This window comes from Euleptes europaea, chromosome 1, assembly GCF_029931775.1.
Source record: "Euleptes europaea isolate rEulEur1 chromosome 1, rEulEur1.hap1, whole genome shotgun sequence".
NCBI lineage: Eukaryota > Metazoa > Chordata > Lepidosauria > Squamata > Sphaerodactylidae > Euleptes > Euleptes europaea.
In genome coordinates this window covers 105,355,194-105,377,730 of record NC_079312.1, presented here as the reverse complement: position 1 = coordinate 105,377,730, position 22,537 = coordinate 105,355,194, and the positions used below count along the sequence as shown (strand labels likewise).

Here is a 22,537-nt window from a genome sequence, read left to right as displayed (position 1 = left end):
CCTTCAACCATATGCTGGAGCAAAATATATATGAGCCATTCATCCGTACATGCTCATATAGACAGACCACCTCTATTTGTTGACAAACTGGGAAAATGTGATCTAGATCCTATTGCTGTTGGGTGGATCTGTAACTGGTTGACAGATTGCACCCAAAGAGTGCTTGTTAATGGTTCCTCATCCACTTGGAGAGGAGTCACTAGCGGAGTGCCTCAGGGATCTGTCCTGGGCTCTGTGTTGTTCAATATCTTTATAAATGATTTGGTTGAAGGAATAGAGGGGATGCTTATTAAATTTGCAGATGATACTAAATTGGGAGGGGTAGCAAATATGGTAGAAGACAGAGCCAGGATACAAGATGATCTTGACAGGCTGGAGAACTGGGCTAAAACTAATAAAATGCATTTCAACACAGATAAATGTAAAGTTCTGCATTTAGGTAGGAAAAATCAAATGCATAATTATAGGATGGGGGGGGGAGTCTTTTCTGAGCAGTAGTGTGTGTGAAAAGGATCTAGGAGTCTTAGTAGACCAAACACTGAACATGAGTCAGCAGTGTGATGAGGTAGCTAAAATGGCAAATGCAATCTTGGGCTGCATCATCAGAAGTATAGTGTCCAGATCACGCAGAGTGATGGTATCGCTTTACTCTGCTCTGGTTAGACCTCACCTAGAGTATTGTGTTCAGTTTTGGGCACCGCAATTTAAGAAGGATGTAGACAAGCTGGAATGTGTCCAGAGGAGGGCAACAAAGATGGTGAGGGGTCTGGAGACCAAGTCCTATGAGGAAAGGTTGAAGGAGCTGGGTATGTTTAGCCTGAAAAGGAGAAGACTGAGAGGGGATATGATAACCATCTTCAAGTACTAGAAGGGCTGTCATATAGAGGAGGGTACCGAGTTGTTTTCTGTTGCTCCAGAAGGTCAGATCAGAACCAACAGGTTGAAATTAAATCAAAAGAGTTTCCGTCTAGACATTAGGAAGGATTCTCTAACAGCTAGAGTGGTTCTTCAGTGGAACAGGCTTCCTTGGGAGGTGGTAAGTGCTCCTTCCCTGGAAGTTTTTAAGCAGAGGCTAGGTGGCCATCTGTCAGCATTGTTGATTCTATGACCTTAGGCAGATCATGAGAGGAAGGGCATCTTGGCCATCTTCTGGGCATGGGGTATGGGTCACTGGGGGTGTGGGGGAGAGGTAGTTGTGAGTTTCCTGAATTATGCAGGGGGTTGGACTAGATTACCCTGGTGGTCTTTTCCAACGCTATGATTCTATGATCTTAGTATCTATGCACAGGCCTGACGGAATCCTTATCTGCCCATTCTTGAGCATTGCCTGGCATTTCCTTGCCTTACAGCAGTGGTCGGCAAACCGCGGCTCGCAAGCCGCATGCGGCTCTTTGGCCCTTTGAGTGCGGCTCTGCCACAAATGACCACATGCGGGCACGCAGGCGCACACGGGGGTGTCGGTCTTGATGATATTCTCTCTCTCCCCCCCTTTTCCCCTCGGAGGCTGGTTCAGTTGCTTGTGACGCGCCTCCCTCGCTGAGCTCGCAGCCCTCCCGCTTCCCGGCTCGCTCATTCCTGCCTCCTGCTGCAGCTGCCTTGCATTATTGCGCCTCCCCCTTCTCCTCCTCCTCCTCCCTGCCTGCCACTCTCCCAGCCAGCTTCATTCATTTTTTTCCCTTTCGCTGCTGCGCGGAGGAGGAAGAAGAAAGCCGGCAGGGGGGAGAGTAGGTGGGTGTTTTTTTAACCCCCTCCCCTTCTCGATCTGTTTTTCGGTTTGCTTTTTAATTGCAAAAAGAGGCCGGGAGCCTTCGGCTCTCCTCGCCCGATGAACATCCCCTCGGACGCTTGGACTTCTTGACTCCGGATCGCTCCAAACAGGGCCATTTACGCACGGGAGGTTTTGCCTTGAATTTGCCCCTTTTCAAATGCACATTTCCCCCATCTAAATTCTCAAAACCTTTGCTGATGGCTCATTGTGGAGTTTAGAGAATTTGGATGGGGAAAATGTGCATTTGAAGAGGGGCAAATCCAAGACAAAACCTCCCGCACGTAAACGGCCCAGGTTAGCCCTTGTGACAATTCACGCACATCCCACCTCTTCCTCCCCCTCCTCTCTATTACCACCCCGTTTGGCTACACCTGCCTTTTTGGTCGGATCCAGTGAGGGGGACGACGATGATGAAAAATGGGTAGATTCCCCCTCCGGCGAGGCGACCCTGCAGGGGCAGGCGGGCAGCAAGATCACGTGGAGGTCTCTCGAGTTCAGATTTTGCAGGCCGGCAAGGGGGGTGGAGTAAGGGCGCCGATCCCGCGTACGTGCTTCTCACAATAATCTAAACTCGCCTTTTATTTGCTCTCTATCTCCCCCCCTTGTCAGTGTACCTATAGTTTAATTAAGACTTAAAACTTTAATTAAAGTTTAGTAAGTTAATAAACAGTGTACCTACCTATATAGTTTAAGTTTAAGAAATTTGGCTCTCAAAAGAAATCTCAGTCATTGTACTGTTGATATTTGGCTCTGTTGACTAATGAGTTTGCCAACCACTGCCTTACAGCATCAGGCTGGGTGTCCTCATTTCATTCATGTTGTTACTGAGATACAGAGCCTATGCCAAGGTGCTGTTTGGATGGGAAACCCTCTACTGCAAACCTAGTAAGGAAATACATGATAGTTTAAGTAAAGCACTGAACATCTCCAAATGTTAAAATAGATACTGGTCATGATGCATGCTTATTCCCTCCAGGATCATAGGAGCATGCCTACTTTATTAGGTGCTGTGGGACACAGGCAGGATGGTGCTGCTGCAGACGTCTTGTTTGGGGGCTTCCTAGAGGCACCTGGTTGGCCACTGTGTGAACAGACTGCTGGACTTGATGGGCCTTGGTCTGATCCAGCAGGGCTTTTCTTATGTTCTTATGTTCAAAGGTTGGATCTACAGTACAAATGGTACTGGAATACACAGCCATTCTACTTGTATATCAGGTGAGTAATCCCAGAGAGGAGAGGAGAGTTGAGTTTCAGAAGGGTGGTTCCCCCCCCCAAAAAAATCGCTTTTGCCTGTAAAAAATCTGTACTTGTTCAATTAAACAGGGGGTGTATGTCTAATTCTGTCAGCAAAGAATGTACAGTAGTGCCCCAAACTAAGTGACAATGACACAGTGTCATCATTTTGGTTACTTTTGTATCATTGAACTTTCCTTCCAGTTTCTAAGGAAACACTTCACAGCACTATATTTATCAGTACATCTTCCCAAACACCTCCACCAACACTTAATTAACAATATTGTAAAAGCTCTCTCCTCCAACTACTGCAAGTTCATAGAAAACTTATGCACAACAGTTATAGAACCAGAGAGGACCAGGCACCAGTATGGGCCAGCATAGGGTTGTGGCGGGAGGGGAAGCATCCCAGGAGAAAAATTAAAAGGAAAAAAAAGGCCTCATCTACTTATAGGAAGCTCTTACCATAGAGTTCCTAGCAATTCCTAGAGCTACTCAGAAGTGACAACGGGTAGCTCCAGGAAGTTCTGGAAATTCTACAGTAAAACTGGAAGTTCTTACCATAGAGTTTTCAGCAATTCATAGAACTACCCTTTGTCACTTCCAGGTAGCTCCAGGAATCACCAAGAACTCCTGGTAAAAAATTCCTGTACGCTGATGAGGTCTTTTATTAAAAAATATATATCCTGCCACCGCTTCCAGCATGTATGAGCATGTATGTATGAACCGCTTCCAGTGATGGCAGGCAACAAGATCTGGGGTAACCCACTCCCTCACCAGGGGCTTGGCAGCCCTAGCTGGCATTAAGTGGGGGGGGGGGCATCTTTTCCAGATCTCTGGAAATTGATTTGTATGGCAGTAAATGTTGAGCTGCAAATATCTCAGTGATACAAACTGGTATCTTTGGAGCAAGTATTTTTCAGATTGGAATGTACGTTAAGGGACTTACAAAATATCCTGATTTGCCCCAATGGGGACAAAGCATTACATGTTCATTTTAATACATGTGCCTTTGTGGATGCATTTATATTATATTCCATGCTATAACTCAGTTGGTGGTCTAAACAGCAACATGGATCTGGTTGCTTTAACCTTTATTAAGACAACAAGAGGAATCTGGCACAGACTATGTTTTCATTAAACACTCAGCTTGGGGAAATGAAGAATGTGTATCTCATCAAAATCATTGGTTAATATATCTGAACTTTTTTTAAGTCTTGAAAAACTGCAGGTTCAATAAACAGCAGCACAGAAGCAAGAAGATACAGGAGTTTTCCCACCAAAGAATAATGAAATGGACTATTTGAGCTCAGTGCCAGAATTAATGGCTATATTAAGAATTATTTTCCCCACACAGAAGCCATCAGAAGTTATTGCTTCCATTCTCAAGACCAACTTGTCCTTTTAAAAAGTTATTTTTTGAAAACAGGAGAGCCGTTAGAGCACTTGCCTAGGAAGGAAAGGTCAGTTTTTGCAAGGAAGGAGCTCCTGGATCCCAAAGACAGCTGCAGCTGCTATGTAGAATGGGCTCCAGTGGCAGTTGCTCTTCTTTGAGGAGAAACTAAGGAGGAAAAGCTGTCGTTGCTGCCACCCCACCCCAACTCCAAAAGACTCTTCTTCGCTAACTATCCTAAACACAGCCTGGTAGGAGCCAATTGTCTCCTCAGAATTCCAAAACAGAGAACTTCAGTGTCTATTTCTGAGAGTACTATTAACTGAATCTCAGGGACAAAACAAATCATTATAAGACTGAAATGTGAATGTCAGACACAGAACACCATAGGCGCATAGGTCCGTGCTAGCAGATTAAATTTAAAATCTCATAAAATGCAGCAGCCATCAGTAAAAGAAAGGCAGAATTATATACTTGCACTATATTCTTCTGATGGACAAGTTATAAACTAACTTTCAAGTGGATAAGTACCCAGTTGTATGTTGGATGCCTCACATAAAGGTATTCCCAAAACCAGAATGTTATCATGTTGGTGCCAAGTCTTCCATTAGCAATAGCTAAAGTGAAAATCCAAGAATGCACCCAGGAAACATTAGGAGCTGGATACCAATCTCTATGTTTGCCCCATACCCAAACTGTTAGAGAAAAGTATGCTATACAAATCCCTTACTAACCAAGTTGATAACACAGATGAACTGCTTGGGTATTTGTTAAAAAAAGCTCCTTACTGCAAAGGATTCCTGATCTGGCAGAACTGATGTTATTATTTCTCAAGATATAGCGAGAGCTGTTCTATTCAGTGGACTGGCAATATTTTAACTTTCATTTGTGGGGAGGATACATTTCTGCACTGAAATGCATTTTGCTCAGCAGTGTACCCATTAAGTCAATTTTATCCTACTGGGAAATACTGATGAAAATGATGTACCATTTTGTGTGTGTGTGTGTGAATGCTAACTGTACGTGTGGGATGGTTGGGAGATGAACAAAAATTATGACAGTAAGAAAAATAAATCAATTCTGATGGTCATGCCACCGGCTGGCTTTTTGCTTTGAAGTTTAGAGACAGTCATTGGTTCATTAGTTTAGGGTTGCTCAGAGCTAGTTGTTGTGTTTTAGAATATGGCAGTATTTATTCCACTGTGCTGCAGCTCTTTATGGTGAAGCTATTCTACTGCTTGATATATAAATGACTGAGGCTGCAGTCCTGTATTCCACTTCCTGAGCTGGGAGTAAGACCCACAGAATGGAAGGACTACTTCTAAGTAAAAATGCACAGATCATTTATATTTACATTTATTTGACTGTTGGATTGATCTCATGTTTGCACCCATTTTTATTATTAGCCCTTATGAAGAGCTACTTATAGCATGTGTGGGGTCTCCAGATTTTAATGCTTATAATAAATCTACCTCTGCCTTCAATTTCTTCATTAATAAGATCTGAGCTACTAAAATATGAGCATCTGCACAATGTCTCCCTCACTGTTTGCATTAACACAGAACGTCATGTAACCACGTGGTAGAACACTGTACCAGATGATAAACTGGTCTTCTCTACTGGCTCCATGTTTAATGTCTATTAATGACACCGGTTTCAATTTGCATCTTCAAAAGCATTGCCTGGCCTTAGGAGAGCTGGACTGCTAGAACTGATCAACCTGGGCTGCAAGTCACTGAAACAAATTTAAAAAACCCAGGCTCACTTCAAACATTAGTGCTTTTTGTCCTACCAGATAATAAAATGGGGCAAATTACCAGTTGAGCATAAGGCAGATCCCATACTAAAGCTCCTATACCAAATAAATGAAGACATTGTTATCAACACATCCCACACAGTATTTTTAAAAGCATATAATTCCTCATCTCCCCCTCCCCATCTGTAATTGATTCTAACAAGTGTTATGCAGCTATTTAAAGACTTCCATTCTAAAAGGTATTTTGGCTTGAGCTACAACTCCTCCAGCAAATGGCATTAAGACATGTAGCAAACACAGAGCAGAAATTTTCACAAAGTTTGTGTATTGCTGGATGTGGTATTTTTTGCCAAGATGTATCACACAATAGACAGAGATGTCTACTTGAAATCATTTCCAATGGCATGGTAAAATTCCAAGGAGAAGTGTGGAAAACCATTAATCAATAAGACTCTCATCCTTAGCCTTGTCAATATTCCCATTATGGTCACTTCAGGGGGACAAATAGCAGGGTCTAGCAATGAGGTTAGTTACACTACTTACCGGTATATAATGCTTTTCAACTAAAGGTTCCCAAGGTGATTTGAAACAGTAAAATACAATAAAATCAGTAAAAGGCTATTGAGATACAATGAGATTACAACTGTAGCAGAATGAACAGCTCAGGAGGGCACCTTTACAATGGAATCAGATTGTAATCCACTACAATGTTTTTCGTAGCTGTCATCTGCTTTTACTGTACTGCCTCTACCTTGTAATCTCAGTTCTCCTGATTAGAGTCCACTGCTCTTAACCACTAAACCAGGCAGGCACTACACCACTGCATTGTTCATTGGTGGTTTATACTGTTTACTGCACTGTTTATCTCCTGCAATCCACCTTGAGTCTCAGTGAGAAAGGTAGATTATAAATAAAGTAAACACACTAAACATAATATTTATTTATTTACTTACTTCATTTCTATCCCACCTTTCTCCCCAATGGGGACTCAAGGTGGCTTATATAATTCTCCTCTATTCCATTTTATCTTCACAACAACCCGGTGAGGTAGGTTAGGCTGAGAGAGTGAGAATGGTCCAAGGTCACTCAGCAAGCTTCTACAGCAAAGTGGGGATTTGAACCAGGGTCTCCCAGAGCCTAGTCCTATAGAACCACTATACCACACTACACAGAGAAGTCAATACAATACTAAAAAATCAATAAAGTTCAATATTCCAGTAGTGCCATTTCCTCTGCCACAGCATTTTTACTGATCTAACTCAAAGGCTGTCTGGAAAAGACAGGTCTTCAAACCCATCCAGAAGACCTTCAGGTTATCAACCATTCATAACATCTTTGGTAAGCAGTACCGAAGTTGGAGGGCAACAGCCAAAACGGCTCCTTAGGCTCCGATCAACCAAACATCTGCTAAACCAAGTTCCTGGAAGATCACAAGGGCCAACCATAAGTCTTGGGTTGGTTGATATAAGTGGAGGTGGTCTTTCAGATAACCTAGACCAAGAGTTCCCAAACCTTTCATGTCTGGGGCAGTTTTGGAATTCTGACACAAGGTGACAGGCGCAACCACAATATGGCTGCCACAGGAGGTGGCGCCAACCACAAAATGTCTTTATCACGAGGTAGCCTTCCCCAAAATGTCAGGGAATGAGGTTATGCATAACTATTCAACATTTCAGGCAGAAGCTTTGTTTAACAGCATCCCCTCTAAAATTAACAGATCGTTTAAAAATATTTTCTTGCATACACACAGTTTACCTTCAGTAAATATAAACAAAGCTGCCCTGAACTAGATTTGTGTTGGAGGAGGGTGGGGTAAATGTGCTGTGCTGGCAGATGCTGCTGAAGCAATTTTTAGATCTCCATTGGCCAATCAGAAGCCCTGCTGACCATGGCCACTTTCTCAAAAAAAATTGGATGCCACATTGGGGACCTCTGCCCTAGACCTAAACCATTTAGAGCTTTAAAGGTCAAATCCACCACCTTGTGTTGAGCGGGAAATATATTAGAACCCAGTGTAGATGGTATAACACTGGCTTCATATGTTCACTCCAGCAGGTGCCAGTAGGGACTCTAGCTGTTTCATATGAACACAGAAATTTCCAAACCATCTTTAAGGACAACTCCATATAGAGCATATTACAGTAGTCAGTTCTGGATGTTACCAAGGCATGTGTGGTCAAGGTAGCTTTATCCAAGAAAGGTTACAGCTGTGAACCAACCTCAGCTGGTAAAAGGCGTTCCAAGCAACTTATGACACTCTACTGTCTAAAGAAAATGCTGCTTCTAGAAGTAACCCCAAGTTGCACACTTTATCTATTGGGAAAGTAAAATGCCATAATGTTGTTTCTCATTAAAAAAAAATGGTATGGTAAGGGCATACCATGTATTCACACAATTATCTCCAACCATACAGGTAGATGTAACTTAGCTAGAAACTTAAATTGGTTGCTGTTTGGCACTCCTATAATAGACAGTTGCTATTATGGTTATAAAGTTGCTGATTCCCGGGGGGGGGGGGGAATGAGAGAAATGGCAATGCATGGAAGTTACCCATGGTCCTACCACTCACATAAAATATAATTTAATAATCAGTCAGAAAACATTTCTATATGTGCTGAGATTTCCTCTGAGGCCTGACCAGAACAAAACCACACTTATTGACAGCATTCAGTGAAAAATTATTTGAGCCTTATCAACGGCACAGTTTATACAGTTCTGATTCTAATTCAGATATGAATTGTTAATTAATTAAAGAGTACGTAGGCATCTTTGGCACTGGACCAAAGACAAAAGCATTTGCTTGAGCAATATAACCCATAAAGAAATGGTGTAATTAATTAAATCAAAATTGACCTCTGTTGTATACAGGAAAGGGCAATCAAAATGATCGAGGGATAAGAACACGTTCCTGCATAGAAATGAATTCTCACACAGTACATAATTAACTTATGGAATGTGCTGCTGCAGGATGTGGTGTTGATCATTGACATGGATGGCTCTTAAAGGGGATTAGACAAAGTCATGGACGATAATATTTATAACTTCCAGGAAATGAAAGTTAAATTGAACACATGCAGTAGGATCCAAGCATCTCCCTCCACTGATCGAGGAATCTGTCATTCTTAGAAGGAGCCTTACACAAATGGAAGGAAACCTGCTATGAACAGAAGGCTTTCTTATGAACGGAAGATTCCTTCATTTGTAGTACAATGGCTCAATCAGGTGATGTGGTTAGCTATTACAAAGGTATTGTTCTTCCACTCAAATGTTTCAGGATCATTGCAGTTTGTTTTCTATCACAATAATTAAACCCTATATTATTGCCCCGGAAATTTTACTTCTTGAGAAAGTGTTTGGCACTTGGCAGTATGCATCTTGAGAGTCACTTCAAAAGCCATCCAGTGGGTGTAACTGATATGGATGATCCAATCTTTAGACATGTCTACTACGTTTACATTTCTGAAACTATGTTCACTGAAGCGAAATGAAATCCCTTCATCTTTATATATCCCAGTGTAGTAAAGAGGTTAGAGTGTCATGTTAGGATCTGGTAGACCCAGGTTTGAATCCCCACTTTGCCAAGGAAGCTTGTTGGGTGACCTTAGGCCAACCACACACTCTCATCCTAACCTATTTGCAGGGTTGATGTGAGGACAACATAGAACAGAGAAGAATGATAAAAGCCACTTTGGGTTCCCATTGAGGAGAAAGGTGAGGTATAAACTGACAGTGCATTCCTGAGCAGAATGCCTGCGCCGGGCTTAGGAGGCAGCGCCACTGAATTGCCTCCTAAGGAGGTATCGGCCTGGCCAAAACGTCTGCCCAGCACCAAAAATCCATGCAACCCAAAGGTGGCGTATCTCTTCAAAAATAAAAGAGGGTGCTCCCAAGACATAATGGCTTAGGAGGCCACCTAACAGTGCCCCCACCCCCCAGCCGGCGCCGTGACCCCCCGGGAATGCCTCCTGGGATGCCGCTGCGGCCTTTGCCAGCATCCGGACACCAGTGGAACGCTCCATCGGTGTTTGGGCCCAGCGCTGCCATGGCAGCGGCCAGCGACCGGCATCTGGGCCTTCATGCTGGGGCCCTTGCACTAGCACAGCCCTTCGACGGCATCCAGAGGCCTTTCATCCTGACCGCCGGCGTGGCTTAGGAATGCACTGAAAGTCACTTAATATGGTTAATATTCAAGTATGCATCCAGATGACACCTTCTTTGATGTTTAAGTGTTGGTAGCATTAAACCCAAAAATGTGGTAGGGAGATGGCACCTCGGGGAAGAGGAACCAGTGAGCTTTTAAACAAAGAATAGGCTTTACCTAACACTCCCTGCTTGGGTCTATGCCACCCACATTGATCCTGCTAGGTTCTGTCTAATCAGTGAGTAATATGGGGAATGCTACAGTCTCTGTAGGGATTGCAGGTGTGTAAAATTGCTTCAAGACTGAGGTGCCAGTCTTGATCATCTGCAGTAAGGTACGATGGTCATATTTCTAGCAAGGATCCATAGATTGCAATGCAAAAGATAACACAAAGTACAATCAAGCACTTTTCTCTTAGCTGTAGTGGAAATGCATTACCAGATTCACTTACAAGTTTGGCTTATAACAATGTCTAAGGGCACTTACATGCTGAATAATGCACTTTCAATACACTTTGTACTAGCCTGTAACTTGAACTATTGCTATTAATACTCTGGAAAGAAAAAAATAATTTCAGATTTCAGAATTGTATTCTGTTTTAGAGAAAATTCAAGGAGTACATGCCTGCAACCAGAGAGAAAGTCAAGGCAGCATATTAATAAATCCATGGAGAAAGGGTATTAATAGTTTTTAGAGTAGCTATAGGCTTATCTGCATGGAGATGAATGGTAGCTTCAGCACATAACCGTAAAACCACCCCAACATACTTTTTTCTAGAATCCAATGCTTCAGCTTTACTGGTATTTAAGAGTATTGATTGCAGTAAGGATAATGTGCTGCATTTCATTTATGAAGATAAATGCTATAAATAACATCACATTTTAAGTAACTAAATGATCTTATTTGTTACAGTTCATATCCAGACTAAAGCTATCAGTTCAGAGGGTGTTCTCAATGGCATTGTACCCCACTGAGGTCCCTGTCTGCCCCAGGCTCCATCCCCAAATCTTCAGGAGTTTCCCAACCTAGAATTGGCAACCTTGCCCCCCATCCCCCACTGGTGTTTGGGGGAGACCGGCAACCCTACTGCCACTGGGTGCCATATTTTTGAAGTTGCAAGAACATCCCGCACACAGGAGCTTTCCCAAATGGGCTCGGAAAATAAGGCCTCTAGTCTAAGGGTTTATGGTCCAAATGGACTAACCCTTGGGTGCAAAACGCACACTGGTAGAATTTACGCCTAGCAAATACAATAGCCAGAAGTTCCCTTTTGATCTATGCATAGTTTTGCTCAGCCTTTGTAAGTGGCTCGAGCTTTTCACATGCAGTGTTGCTTCAGCAAACATCGCTTGAGCCTGAGCACTAGTAAGCACTTTCATTCTGCAAGGATCCATTCAAGGGGTAAGTGCGGGTTTCTCTAAGAGTTTTCCCTTAAGTTTGCAATCAATTATGCTAAACGCAATCTTGTCTCTTAGTAGAAGGTCCTGTGATGAGCCGAACATGTAATGTTGGGCTGTTTTTCTTAGTTCAGTGACAAAATCATTGATTTTGTCCAGCAGCCTCATTATATTGTACTTACTAGAATTGGTATCTCTCAAATTCAGGATTTTTCAAGGGTTCACAGTATGATTTGAAGTCTGTTAACACTAGGGCTGTGAACATTTTTTTGGCATTTTTGGGGTTTGGGTTTAATAAACCCAGAAATTTTTGGAAAGCCAAAAAAGTCAAATACAAGCTATTTGGTTTATTTGAATAATCAAAATGTTTGGGGTTTAGTAAACCCAAACCTGAAAAATACTGTCGTGCAGAGCTGAACACTCCATAGAGCCCAGCTGTTAGTTCTGCGCCACCTGCCTCCTCTGAAGTCTTCCATCCAAACACTAGCCAGGGCTGACCCTGCTTAGCCTCTGAGATCTGACGAGATCAGCTGCTGGCGAAATGTCAGGAAAGAAAATACCAAGACCACGGTTACACAGCCCGGATAACCCACAGGAACCAAAGAGATCAGGTTAGTTTGGGGCTATCCAGGTCAGTGATGCAAAACTGTAATTTTATAAGCATCATACTCCTCTTCAGCCTTTGTGACTGCAAGAAACAGTTTTAATTTCTTTTCCCATTACCTCCAGTTCATTCCTAAATTACCCATAAAGGATAAATCTGATGGAGACTTGAAATGCTTCATTACTGAATAAAGGGAATAATCTGCCATCTTCTTATACAGGAGATAAAAAAACAAGGTCAAAAACCTGGCCTTACTTTTTATCTCCTGTGACTTTTATTTCTCCTGTCTTCTTATACAGCATATGAGACCCAAAAAAATGCCAGGACCAATTCTCACACTATGTGATTTTTCCTTTTGCTTGCAAATCAGGAATAGGACAGTAACTCAGGTCTGTGCTCTTAGGTTCACACAGATGGATGTGTTTAAAATTACATCCATTTATTAGCAAGAAAATACAGGGATGGGAGAAAGTGGCAGAACAAGAGAGTTTATGCAGTGTACAATTCTAACAAAAATAACTAATGAGCAGGGATTCTTTCCCATGAGACTAGACCAACAGACACAAACATAGAGGGGAGAACAGATTGGTGCATTGTGATGTATACAATAAATACACTGCATTTGTAGTGACAGTTTTTATCAGAGACAGAAATAAAACCTTGTGGTTTGGTAAAGTTTCCAAACCCCCACCACCACCAAAGAAACAGGAGAGTGTTGCTTACTTGTGGGGAGGTGTCAGTTTTTATTTTTTAAAAGCAAGTGTCTGGGAACACCATGAGAAATTTGGTCAATAATAATCTGAGATTTTCATCTAGGAAAAAAACAAAGCCAGAAAGTGAGGCATAATAAAGAACTACAGCCATAATCTTCACAGGGAAGTGGTCCAGGAAGACTGTTTATGATCCCTAATGGCATATTTTACTCAATGTATTCTTCTCCCTCAGTTCAGAACTAACCTCACACGATGCTCTCTAGGAGTACTAATCTACTCACCTTATCAGAAGCTTTCCACTTGGCTCCCTGTCACAATATATCCAACGCACTCCACTGTTTATAATACTAGCTTTGCCCCAGTTCAATTTGTCTGGAGATGTCTGGGACTCAAGAACTGTAAACAATTTCAATACAGTCTAGAAATTTGGCAACCAAGAAAAGATGTGGTCTCACCACATTTTGGCAGTGCTGTTGCATTTACTTTCTGAACACCGGCTCAGCTCCTGTCTGATGTCAGGATTATATGCTTTCAAGTATGTGAGCTGGATCCCACCCTCAGTACCTTCACTCATTTCTGCACGTGCATCATACAGAAGTTTAATTGCTCATTCTACAAACCAGCTGTCTCATTTGCATGCAGTCAGGTCCAAACTGAATGCAAGATGCCATAAATGCACACAGATGTAGTAAACACAAAAGGATACTAAACTGTCTATTTTGGGGGGAAAAAACACCAAGTGGGTTCCTTTATTTTCTTTTGTGCTTGTAATGTCATAATAATTTTCATTATCTGTAGCTTCAGATATTTGTTAAGCTATTAAAAATAAAACAACCAAGACAGCATTAACTGGTTTGTTAAAAGTTGTATTTTCTGGCAATGTTACTGCTATATTATTTACCTGTTAAGGAAAAAACCAAAAACCGAACAATCTTTTAAAATTTAATAATTTAAATTATCTAATACCACAATCTGGGGGGGGGCGTGGACTGAAAGTGCACAAGGAGTTGAGGAGACACTCCACTGGTATATCTCTAAGATAGACAGGTGTATCTTCAACATGTGCCAGCTGAGTGCCCCAGCCAAGGAACCTGCATGACAAGACATGCAGCAATGCCAGCCCAAGCCACTGCACCAGTGCGGAAAGAGCTGGACCTAGAGGCATGTCAGGAGTTAGTTGGCTCTATATGCCATCCCAGACCCAGAGTGCCCCCCAAACCAGCAGAAGCTGATGTCAGCAAAAATCCACAGCATATGCCATAGGTGGCCATACAATGAAAAAGGCAAAAGCCACAAGCACATCCCCACCCACAAACCCATGAGTAGCACAGGATGGCAACTGCAGCTACAGCCCAATCACCCTTTTCCCCAGCAGCAGCCAAACCCCCTCCCCTGCACCCAGTCAGTCTCTCCAGCACTACATAAACCCCAGCCAGGATGCCCTATATTTCAGTGAGAAGGGCATGCAGCATGGCAGAGGTCTCTGACGTGCACATCTAGAGCCCACAGTGTTGCACATGGGTGGTAGGAGAGGCACAGAGAGAGCTCTTGGTGCCACTGAGGAAGCACTTAGCACTAACACCCAAGGGAAACAGCAAAGTTCATGCTGTGTGGCTAACATGTTCTTCAACCTTTCCTCATAGGACTTGGTCGCCAGACTTCTTGGGCTTATCAGCGACAATGATACTATTTTCTAGTATTTTGCTCAGGTCTTCAAGAGTTTTTATCTAGCACTGCACCTGATCACTAGTTTACTGCTGGAGCAATAACTATCACATTGGTCTTAAGAACAAAGGTCATAAATTTCAAACCCGCAGGGTTAATTTTATCATCCTTGGAGCATCTTTCATAAAAGTAAAAGTAACCCAAATATTTTGCTTTGCTTTCAGTGAGTCCCGCAGAGGCCAGCCATATTTCATCCTTCTTCCCAATATGAGCATTAAAGCCCCCTGCCATCAGAATTTTTGCCCTAAGGTAGAGGTTGATCAATCCATCTAATAAATCCTCTAGCTGGCACCAAACCTGGTTTAAGAGTATTTTGCTCAAATTAGGAGGAATATAGACTGTCACCAGAATAAAGGAACGTGCTTTAAACTCCAGGTAAACAGATAGCATGGAAGGAGAAGATTCAAGGAGCTCTACTCTGTCATATTGTAGAGTATTTGAGATCAGGCATGATAGACAAGCTTTTTCCAAACTTGTGGCAGTGATCAAGTATTGTGAAGGTGATTGTGTCGTGTATGTTGTTTAATGTATGTATGCTGTAATTTTTTAAAGAGATATATAGCAACCACATTCTTGGCCAACTTCGGTTCATTTCAGTTCTTTGCCCATATGGAATCCCAAGGAAAACTGTACAGAAAACTTTAAGGCAAAGCTCTCAGCTGGTGTGACCTCTGATACTTTAGTAGCTTAATTTGACCAAAGCGCAGACCCATGCTGTAATGTATTTCTATGCCTGTTTGATCACGAGACGGCAATCACCAGCCATACAAATGCATCAAAACCTGTTTCTATTTTTTCTCACTTTGCATTCCTTACATATTGCAAGCAATCAGAAATGAATTACACAGACCTACCACCTTGCAAACATAGCTTGTTGTTATGGACTTTCCAGGATTCTACAACCAGAAAAAACAAGCACAATCCAACCAAACCGCACACCATTTCCTACCTCACATTAGCATCAATTGCTTCCATCACAGGCAACAGGCATGGAAAACTGGGAGTTCAGCATCCATAGAAGAAATGTGATCCTGCATTGAAAACAGTTAAAAAAGACGGTGATTATCATGGGGCTGGAATTACTTGTCATTTACCCTCAATGTGCCTGTTTCTAATGTTCCTGCACAGAAAAGCTGCTTAACAATTAAAAGAGGGGGAAAAGTAATAACAATTTTAACAAATATTTGAAAATTATACCATACTTCCATCACATTAAATAGGCATGGAGTACTTTTCAAGCTTTGGAAGATTCATGCTTCACTGTTGGTATTTCAGGTGCTGATTCATTAACAAGTTAGAAATACAATTGAAAGTTAAGAATGAAATCACAGATGTGTACAATGAATGTCTTTTTTTTATTTGTACACATCTGTGACTGAGAAAACAGTCTCTCTAGATCACAGATATGTGCAAATTAATGTTATCATGATTCAAATTAGGCTGATGGGCCATCTCACATCTTCTAAGCCTGGGACATATTGACCAGAATTAAAAAAATCATACTGAAAATACAGGATTCAATAATGTGTGTACTCCAACAACATTAAGGTATAACTATCTTGTATCTCTAACAGCCCATTCCTGAAATGACGGTGTACGGAGACAGCAGGGAAGAGGTGCAGCAACGCCTCTTCCTAAGCCTATTGTCATACGCCGTAAAACAAAAAAAGCCTTTCACCCCATAGGAAACAGCGAGGCATACTGCTGTTCCCGAAGCCGGCGTACTGGGCCGAACCGGCATAGGAATGCCACCAGAACGCCCCTCTGTGCCGGAGCGGCCTCTCTACGCCATGGCCTGTGCCACGGAGAGGCCGCACTGGCGGAGGGGTGAGGCACGGTCCCGCGGCAATTGGCCGCCGGCGAGACTGGCCTCGCCACCAGCGTAAGTGCGTTTAATCGGATCATGTCGCCTCCTGAAGACTTTCGGAGAAAATTTTCAGGAATGGGCTGTTAGAGAATAAGTATTAGCTAAGTATCTTATCTTTACCACTTACAAATATCAATTAGATCATTTTTTCATATGCTACTAATAAGCATAACAGCATTATTAATAATTCTACATGGCTTGTGAAACAAAACAGTCTGCTTGCCATAATTTTATCCTGCCCTTCTTCCAGCAAGTTCAAGGTTCTCCCTCTTCTATTTCATCATCATAAAACTCATATAAAATGGGGTTAAACTGAGAGACAAAGAGTCACTGACCCAAAGTCACTCAGTGAAGCTTTAGGTAAGGGGATTTGAACCAGCCTCTATCTAGCCCTAGTCCAGCATACTAACCACTATAACCTCACTGGCTCTCAGTGCTCAGTGTGGGAGAATGGCAACTATATCATACCCCTAAAATGTGGCCCCTTAAAACTAATATAGTATAAGATTCTGCTATCTAATGGCTGAAAGGTCCCGAACTACCTTTCAGAATGTGAAAACATAAATCAAAGACAGTTTATTTTACTATTGTCTTCCCATTCTTCTATAGAGCCCTAGATACCTAGAGCATTTTAAAGACAATGGGAATCTGCTTATCACCTCGTTGGTGCAAACTGCCTGGCAGAGGACAACACTACATGATTTGAGAATGTGTTTCTATACTTAGTAGTTCTATACTTTAAAGGAATCAACATTTGCACCTGTCAGATAGCCCAAGGTTCCTTCTTAGCTGTCAAGCCATCCGACAAATTGCCACAATTTTGCTGAAGCAACTGATATAAATGGGATTACAAGGTCACTCAGGGTGCTAGCCTCAATGAATTTGCAGGTTAGTACCTAGTGCCTATAAACAGCTGTCTAAGTGAAAAAGCTAAAAATAACATATTATGAGTGGCAAAATAAAAGACTTAAAGAAAGGGTGCATCCCTATTAGAATTATACGACTTCCTATGCAACCAATCATGTCCACAAGCTGCATAAACTCATGATCTTTCAATTTATACAACTGTTTACTTTGCCAGTTCTTGTAGGTTATCAGGGTTGTGTGACCGTGGTCTTGGTATTTTCTTTCCTGACGTTTCGCCCACAGCTGTGACAGGCATCTTCAGAGGAGTAACACTGAAGGACAGTGTCTCTCAGTGTCAAGTGTGTACGAAGAGAGACACTGTCCTTCGGTGTTACTCCTCTGAAGATGCCTGCCACAGCTGTGGGCGAAACGTCAGCAAAGAAAATACAAAGACCACGGTCAAACAGCCCGGATAACCTACAAGAACCGATAAACTCTGACCGTGAAAGCCTTCGACAATGTTTACTTTGCGTTTCCACACTGGAACTGGAGGTGAGGTGCCCCATAACGAGAATTGCCTACTCAGTTTTCAGTTGGGACACAGTAATTAGTGCAACACCTTAGATCGTGTAATGCTTTGAATATAACTAAAATCTAGGTTTATGAAGAAGCTAGAGGTTGCCCACCTCCAGGTGGGGCCTGGAGTTTTCCATGCGTGAAAGTTGTTCTCCAGACTACAGAGATTAGCTCCCCTGCAGGAAATGGCCGCTTCAGAGGTTGGACTCGATGGTATGCCATACAGTTTAGAAGAAACGGAAATCCTACAGAGACTTTACATCCTCACAGAGCTCCCTCCCCAAACTCTGCCCTCCCCAGGCACTGCCCTCAATCTCTAGAAACTCCCAAGCCAGGGTTGGCAACCACAGAAGAACCTGCCCTCATGATATAAAGGTCTGAAAGATAATACAACAATTTATGTTAGAATAAGATTAACTCAAGAGCTGGGTCAAAGAATACTGGGTCTAAGGGCCCCTTAAAACTTGTAGCACACACATTCCAGTCCCATCCCATGGACCGTGAAAGAAAGCAAATCAATTTTATTTTTAAATAGCCCATATATTGGCAATAGCCCTGCCACCCGTGCCCTAGTCAAGTGTACTGGTCCATCCTCTGCTATGCTTGGGCTCTGGACAAGTGAGGCTCTTCATAAAGTACACATGAACAAGAAATGTTCACATGAACATTTCACATGAACATTTCTCCATAACCACCTGATTTTACCGTATATACTCACGTATAAGCCGAGTTTTTCAGCCCAAAAAAAGGGCTGAAAAAGCCGAACTCGGCTTATATGCGGATCAATACGGTAAAGGGGGGAGGGAGGGGGGAGGGGGAACTTACCGCCGCCACAGAGAGGCCGCTCCGCCGCCCCCGCCACCTTTTCCCGGCCGGGAGCAGCCTCCAAAGGCCCCCTGCAGCTGCAGGGAGGCTGCGCCGCCACCCCCGCCGGGCCCGCACCACTTCCCGCCGCCAGGAGCGGCCTGGGGGGGCCTCCTGCAACTGCAGGAAGGCCACCCCGCCAGATCCGCCGCTTCCCGCCGCCAGGAGCCAAGAAGGTAAGCCTGCGGGGGGGAGGGGTTATAAGCCGACCCTCGGCTTATACGCGGGTGCCTAATTTTCCCCCATTTTGGGGGAGAAATTAGGCACCTCGGCTTATACGCAGGTCGGCTTATACACGGGTATATACGGTATTAGATTTACCACATTATTAATCATGTGTTGGATCAAAAGGTGCTGTTCCAACAGCATAACAGCTTACAGAAGCAGAATTTACTTCCATTGGCGGGGGGAAATGTTGAGATTCCCTCTCCAACTGAATCCCCCCTCCCATGTCCCTTCATGTTCAAGAGGATCACTTAATCCCAAAAAGCAGAATTTCAAAAGATTCAGTGAGTTGCAAGAGGAGGGAAGTGGGGAAGTCTTATACCACAAGCTTTATTCCACTCATAGTACTTTGGATCCAACCCTATTTATTTATTTCAGTTCAACAAAAATCCTTTTTTGGTAAATATAAACAGAACGGGGGGGGGGAACACAAGAGAAAAATAGAAGCCATATCACAACAACAACTACAATTACCTGAAAGGAAAAAAAAGTATACATATGATGATGGCAACCTTTAGGAGCAGTAAATAATGATTTAATGGTTAGTATTAAATGGTGATTATCATAATTATAAACATATTTCATAAGATAACCTATACAATACCTGATAAGAATAGATTTTTTAAAAGCTTGTAATGGAAATTACTACTAAACAATTTTAAAAAAATTTAAAAAATAATTCCTGAGTAATAAAAATTGAGTTCACATTTTATTATAACATTTTATTGTCACATTTTATTATAATCTATCCAATCCTATTTAGTTAAACTAAAAATGAACAGAGATAGTAATGAGTGCAACCTATACCTTAATATTGTCCTCAGCAGCCCCTCCACATTGTGGCCCAATTAAATAAACCAAATAAAGTAATCAAAGGAGTGCAACAGTCTCTCAGCACTTGCTGGCGCTGTCAGAGTTGTCTCCGGGCCATTAGCAAGAGAGCAAGTCTCTTGAGTGGCATATGGTCTTCCACTGCAAACAGCGGGCCATCAGCTATACAGGATTGGCTGTAACCTTCAGTGACAAGCACTCCTCAAGCAATCAATCCTTTCATCATACACTTTAGTCTGAGGACTTCACAAAGGTAAAGGAGTCGAGCTTGGATTTTTGCTGCACAGTTTTAGGAGAGGAAATTCTACTTTACCGTTAATGGTGTTTTGCAAAACTGTTTCTTTCCATCCTCCCCCCCCCCACCGCCACTTTTTGCCAAAAACTCTTTAATGATAAATAAAAGATAAAACTTACAAAATATATTTAATTAGATTTTTATTTAAATTCTATAAACCCTGCTGTTTGTGCCCGGTCAAGAAACTCTTATAGATTAAATTTCATTCTTCCAATTTTAAATCTCAAAAGGTTAGCAGAGAGGGAGAAATGTGTGAACAGAACATCCTGTACAAATAATATGGCTCCAATATGCCCCTCTATTTTGGGGAGGTTGTACATGGCAGGGTATAAACTGGCTCAAGGGCCCATGTATCTATTAGACATGTTGCACCAAGAAGATCCACTGGGAAGTCTCTGGAGACTATTCTGAAGTTTTTCAAGAGAGTAACCCTAGAAAAATCGGCGGCTTGTTTTGTTACTTAGGGCTTCTATTTAACTATGCTGCACAGCCTATGGAGGTAAAGGTAATAGATTTTACACAACAACTACTTGACTCAATGGGGAAACAACAGTGCAGAACCTGGGACTTTCAATTTGTGTCTTGAGTTAGATCTTGTCTAATAACTTTTATTCATGTTTGTTGTACCGGGGTGGGGGGTAGGGGAATTAGTTACACAATTCCCAATACTGTTTAATAGTACTGCCTGAATATACTAGATGCTACCATATCAGCATCACAAGATAAAGCAGGGCTTTTTAATGGTGGTACTCACCGGTACTGAGTACTGGCACCTGGGGGGGGGGGGCTCTCAAGACCTGTGGGGAGAACTTGTGGAAATCAATGCACCTTTTTTTTTTAAGCACCTTTTTAAAAAACAAAAGGCACTTCCTAAATATAAAATGTGGACGAAGGCCTGTGATATTTGATAAAGTGGCAAAGATGGCTCTGTTTCTTGTTCGGCCACACACTGATTTCTTTGGGAATGAATTTTTACCAATTATACATACACTATGTAAGCTTGAGCACACCACCATACAAAAAGGACTTTCCCAACATTCACGAAAAATGTTTTTTTGTGCATCAAGTAGATGGAGGTTAACTTGTGCATCAAGTAGAATGTCTGGTTAACAGCTGCTGAAAGTAATTATCTACTTGATACAAAACCATTTCTAATATTGCGCTGTTGTACAGAGGGCAGAGCTGGTTTCGAGCGTTAACTGAAGCTCAGACCATATTCAGCCGAGAATACTATTCTGATGACAATGGGATAAGTTCATGCCTTCATAAATAAAAATTCCACCTGCTGTAAAGATGCACTCTAGATAAGACAAATTTGAACCTCTTGTGAGAAAGCCATTTAATAATTCTGTTCTCCTTGATGCAAGACGTGGAAGGAGGCCTATAACAAGATTCATTGGAATTTGCATTTATTACATATAACATATTTGCATGCGACTGTTACGTATTCATATTTCTTTCACATAACACATTGCAGTGTGGAATTTTTTAGTGTTTAATATGTAAACATAACGACCACATATTTAGAGGTCACGCTGCATCATTGGATTTGAGATTAGATAAGAGACTCTTTAACACTCATTTTTAAGTGGGTGTTGTAGTAGCAGGGTTCAACGAATACCTTACAAGCTTTGGTAACTTGGCAGAATTTCCAGAATAGATTCAGACTTTCACTGTGTGAGAACTTGAGCAGTTGTATTAATCCAGCAAACAGTCAAGCATGTTTAAGTCCTGTTGAGGTCAAACTCAAGAACACCAAACAAAAAGTTGCTAAGAAGAAATTTTGGAGTAGTAATGAAAAGTAAGCGCCTCTCTTGCAGCCAGGGGTTTTGAGTCATGTAAACATTTAATGGAAGTAAAACATATTGTTCCCCCTTGTGCCACAAAGTAAATGTCTTTCCAGAGGAGGTTCCATTTAAATGCATAGTATACTGTGAATATTCATGCAAACAGACAAGTGGTTGGTAGGGGAGGAAGGTACCTACAATCTGATGACCAAAATTACCAGTTCAAACTATTCCCCTTTGTGTAGTTAAAGCCAAAGCACAGCAATGATAAGATGTACAATATCATGTATAATGTCAGTACAGTTATCAGAGTTCTTCTACAGTATTTGCTAACTGCCCAAAAACCTGTTTGTGGGATGATTGGGTAAAGGTTGCCAAAGCCAGGTGCAAATGTAAAATTAATTTGTAATAGGATTGAGACTTACAATGCTATTCCAAATATGTATTTGGCAATAAACTAATAATCTCTTGCTCTTCTCCAGTATGTAGAACAGTCAGAAGGCATTTATTATTAAT

The 22,537-nt window shown here is 42.1% G+C and overlaps 1 protein-coding gene across 2 annotated transcripts in view; it reads right to left on the bottom strand.

The window, feature by feature from the left end:
* HTR4 (5-hydroxytryptamine receptor 4) overlaps positions 1 to 22,537 on the bottom strand; it is a 222,617-nt gene that overhangs the window by 127,245 nt on the left and 72,835 nt on the right. For both annotated transcript variants that reach the window (XM_056862763.1, XM_056862771.1), the window contains exon 2: positions 15,680 to 15,761. In XM_056862763.1, the coding sequence (XP_056718741.1) occupies positions 15,680 to 15,705 (26 nt within the window). In that variant the 5' untranslated portion in view covers positions 15,706 to 15,761. The remainder of the gene's footprint in view (positions 1 to 15,679; positions 15,762 to 22,537) is intronic.